The sequence below is a fragment of the Pistacia vera genome, unplaced genomic scaffold (assembly GCF_008641045.1).
Source record: "Pistacia vera cultivar Batoury unplaced genomic scaffold, PisVer_v2 Contig407, whole genome shotgun sequence".
Taxonomy (NCBI): Eukaryota; Viridiplantae; Streptophyta; class Magnoliopsida; order Sapindales; family Anacardiaceae; genus Pistacia; species Pistacia vera.
The window spans coordinates 885,922-889,456 of record NW_022196232.1 but is presented as its reverse complement, the minus strand read 5'-3'; the positions used below and the strand labels follow the sequence as shown (position 1 = coordinate 889,456).

Below are 3,535 nucleotides of genomic sequence, written 5' to 3'. Positions count from 1 at the left end.
AATGAAATATTTATGAGTAAAAAGTTAGTGAGAAATGTTTGTAAGTATAGTTATATATATATATATAATTTTAATGCAAAAGCAGCTTCATAGAAAAAACCAACTAAATCCATTGAAATAGGGGAGATGTTTTTTATAGGCAGACAACAAGAATGACCATAACAGTAGAATAGCAACCACATTTCTAAGTAGATATTACACAGAAAGTTGAAAAAAAAAAAAAAAAAAAAAAAAACTCTTTGCCCTGCAACATGGAAACTACAACAAGAAAACATGAATAGTAGATATTGCATGCTGATAACAAGCAAATACTACGCCATTATTGATGACACTACACACATGAATTACAAGCAATACAAAACCTTTATTACAAGAAAAAGCCATAGTCATCCTGGGTGATCACTGGAAGAGATGGATTCATCAACGTCATTCTTCACCTATTCATGACAATAAAAGATTTACATCCGTCAGCTAAATTAATTCATAGGATAAGTAAAAAAACAAATGTAAAAAAAGAAAAAAAAAACTGATAATTTCATTTGAGGTGACAACGAGCGGTTTCCGGTAACAAGAGACTTGTTCAGCTTGTTACAGTAACAAAATTCATATTAAAATGATCGTCTCTAAATGATCTATCTGTCTATATAACTTTAAACTGGAAAAATGCTTGCATTTATCCGGGATCTGACCGAGAAAATGCGACCACATGAACTTTCTCCGTCATATATTGGCCAAACGTTGCGCATATTGAAAAAAAAAAATTGCAGATATAGATAGATCATTAAACTTGAATTATTTTGATACTAATATTGTTACCTAATATCACCAAAATAAATTCCGACGACAAACTTGTAGCTGCCAATAGTAGATTCCAGTAGCCAGAACTTAATAAATAAATTAAGTTAATTTAAAAAAAAGTTTCGAATAATATAAATTATAAGAATATTTTTATTATGATACTTAGACTTGCGTATTTACAAATAAAAATTCAGATAATTGATGATTAATTACAATTATTACCAGATAAGAATTATGTACAACTACTAAAAAATATATATATAATCATCATTATTTTTAAAGACAATAAATTATTTTTAGAAAAAGCTTGTAGTGATATTTCCACATAAAAAAATTGAAAGATTTTAAAGTTTGTAGACATAACCTAATATTTAATAGTAGAGAAGTGAATTTAAAAGAAACACACTATTCAAAAGGTTTACTTGTTTTAGGAGACTGACCTATTGATCCTGTGAGTGATGGGGCTACTTGTTACTCGGCCTCCAATTTCTTCAATAGCTTCTCAAAATCTTCTGCCGAAAGAGATGACAAATATTTACTATTGCAAAAATGGTATCCTCCTCTAATTGTATGTTTATAGCTGACACGTACTTGTAGAATGTGTTTAGTGACATTCTCCCAGTTCTCATTTTTCATCATGCAATAAATCTCCTTGAACATCATTTTAAATTCAACCATCTTTAGGTTATTGAGATGCTCAATTCCAGTTGGAATCTCCTTCATTAATGGGCATGGTCCAATACACAACTCTGTAAGACTAGGCATTGCACCTTTCTCTATCATCATGCATTTCAATCCTTTGATGTCGTACAGATGCATCGCTTGGAGCTTTGGAAACCAACCTTCTTTGAAATGCAATTGTTCATCACAGTCATGCACAAAGAGAATAAGCACCAATAAATTAGGCAGAGCTTGAAGGATTGTCATGGAATCATTGTTACATCGAGCCAAATCCAATTGAAATCTGACTAGATTTTGAAGTTTAGAAATCCAAACAGGTAGAATTTCAATAAACATCCCTACCAAACCAAATCGCCGAAGACCTAAAGGAGGAGAAGCCAAGGATTGTATATCAAGAGGCTCGTTTCCACTTGTAAACACTCGTACACTCAAAACTTCAAGCTTTTCTCCCATATTCTGGATAACAGCAAACAAATCCTTAACATCTGTATTTGTGACCCTAATGCCCAGCTTTCTCATCTGCCTCAGTTTCTTAAGCTCTTCAAGTACTTCAGTGTTTCCATGCACAGACCATAGCTGCTGCAACTCTGTTAAAGACCCAAAACCTTCGTGTATTTTTGCTCTATCTCCGTAAGGACCTTTCCCGTCCAAGCGTCGTACAATTAGGCAACGCAATTTTTTCAAATTCGTGATCTCAACCGGGAGCTCACTCACAAAAGTCCACTTCAAATCAAGAGTCTCTAAGTTGAGAAGCATGCCTATGGACTCGGGAAGTTCTTTAACTTTTGTATTTTTCAAACTTAAGTAGTGCAAATGGAAGAGCTTTCCCACTCCATCAGGAAGACAATCCAAAGGGGCATTTTCAAAATCAAGTATCTTTAAGAGCTTGAAATCAGTGACAAATGTAGTCGTGAAAGACTCGGGCAATTTGTCTACATTGAAAAGATGAATGGATCGGATCTTTGAATTTTTAATGCTTTCAAAAACACCATAAGTGCATTTGTGTATTGAAATACGCCGAGGATTACTAAAGTGGCTCAAGCCTTTTTCATCAAAGAAATGACAAAAATCACATTCCTTTATCTTTCTGCGAATCATCTCGTACATCAGATCATGAACTCTACAACTTTTAGGTTGTCCAGAAGCTTTTCTCTTTGAAACTTGAACCAAGCATCTATCAATAAGTTCTTTCAAGTATTCTTCTGCAACATGCTCAGATGGAAGGTGGTTGTTGCATTGGACAAAGCCTTCAGCTATCCAAAGGCGAATTAATCTCGCAATTCTAATTTCGTAGCCTTCTGGAAACACACCAAAGTATAAGAGACATGACTTGAGATGGTGAGGAAGATCATAATAACCTTCAGACAAAACTCTCTTGCAATCACTAAGATGGGAATCACTGCTTAATTTTGAGCCCAAGCTACCTAGTATATTTTCCCATTCAGAAACAATCTTGTTTTTCCTTGAGAGAGGCCCACCTATCGCAGCAATTGCTAGAGGTAGACCTCCACATTTTCCAACAATATGTTCCGATAATTTCGTCAAGTTTGGAGGACAACAACCGTCAAAGCCAAATGCCTTTCTGCAAAAAAGTTCCCATCCCTACTCTGAAGACAAGGGTTCAAGCATGTTAACATGAACTATTGACAACGGTAGGAATTCAGCAACTGCGTTATTCCGTGTCGTTAGCATTACTCTACTATTTTTTTGGTTATCAAGCAAAGCATGCTCTACATCTCTCCAAAATTCAATTTTCCACACGTCATCAAACACGATCATGTAACACTTGTCAGTTAAGTGTTCCCCCAACATCATGATCAAATCCTTCTCTTCCATTTTATCTGCCTCCATTAGAGTGGACGCTGTTGAACGGTAAAGTTCTTGTAAAATTTTCCTTAGTAAATCTTCTTCAAGTATTCTTTCCCAACTGTGATCCAAGCCTGGCAATCAAAATACTTCTTCGTTGTACCATTCGTATAAATTTTTCCAGCAAGAGTGGTCTTGCCAAGTCCTCCTTCGCCTACAACTACAACGACTGAACGGTTGGATATTCCAC

The 3,535-nt window shown here is 35.0% G+C and overlaps 1 protein-coding gene across 1 annotated transcript; it reads right to left on the bottom strand.

The window, feature by feature from the left end:
- Window positions 1-1,269: 1,269 nt before the first annotated feature.
- LOC116142362 (disease resistance protein RPM1-like) lies at window positions 1,270-3,315 on the bottom strand. The gene is made up of 2 exons (XM_031427786.1): window positions 3,175-3,315; window positions 1,270-3,081 (listed from the first exon to the last, which is right to left on the bottom strand). The coding sequence occupies exons 1-2, from the start codon at window positions 3,313-3,315 to the stop codon at window positions 1,270-1,272; spliced, it is 1,953 nt and encodes a 650-aa protein (XP_031283646.1).
- Window positions 3,316-3,535: the final 220 nt, after the last annotated feature.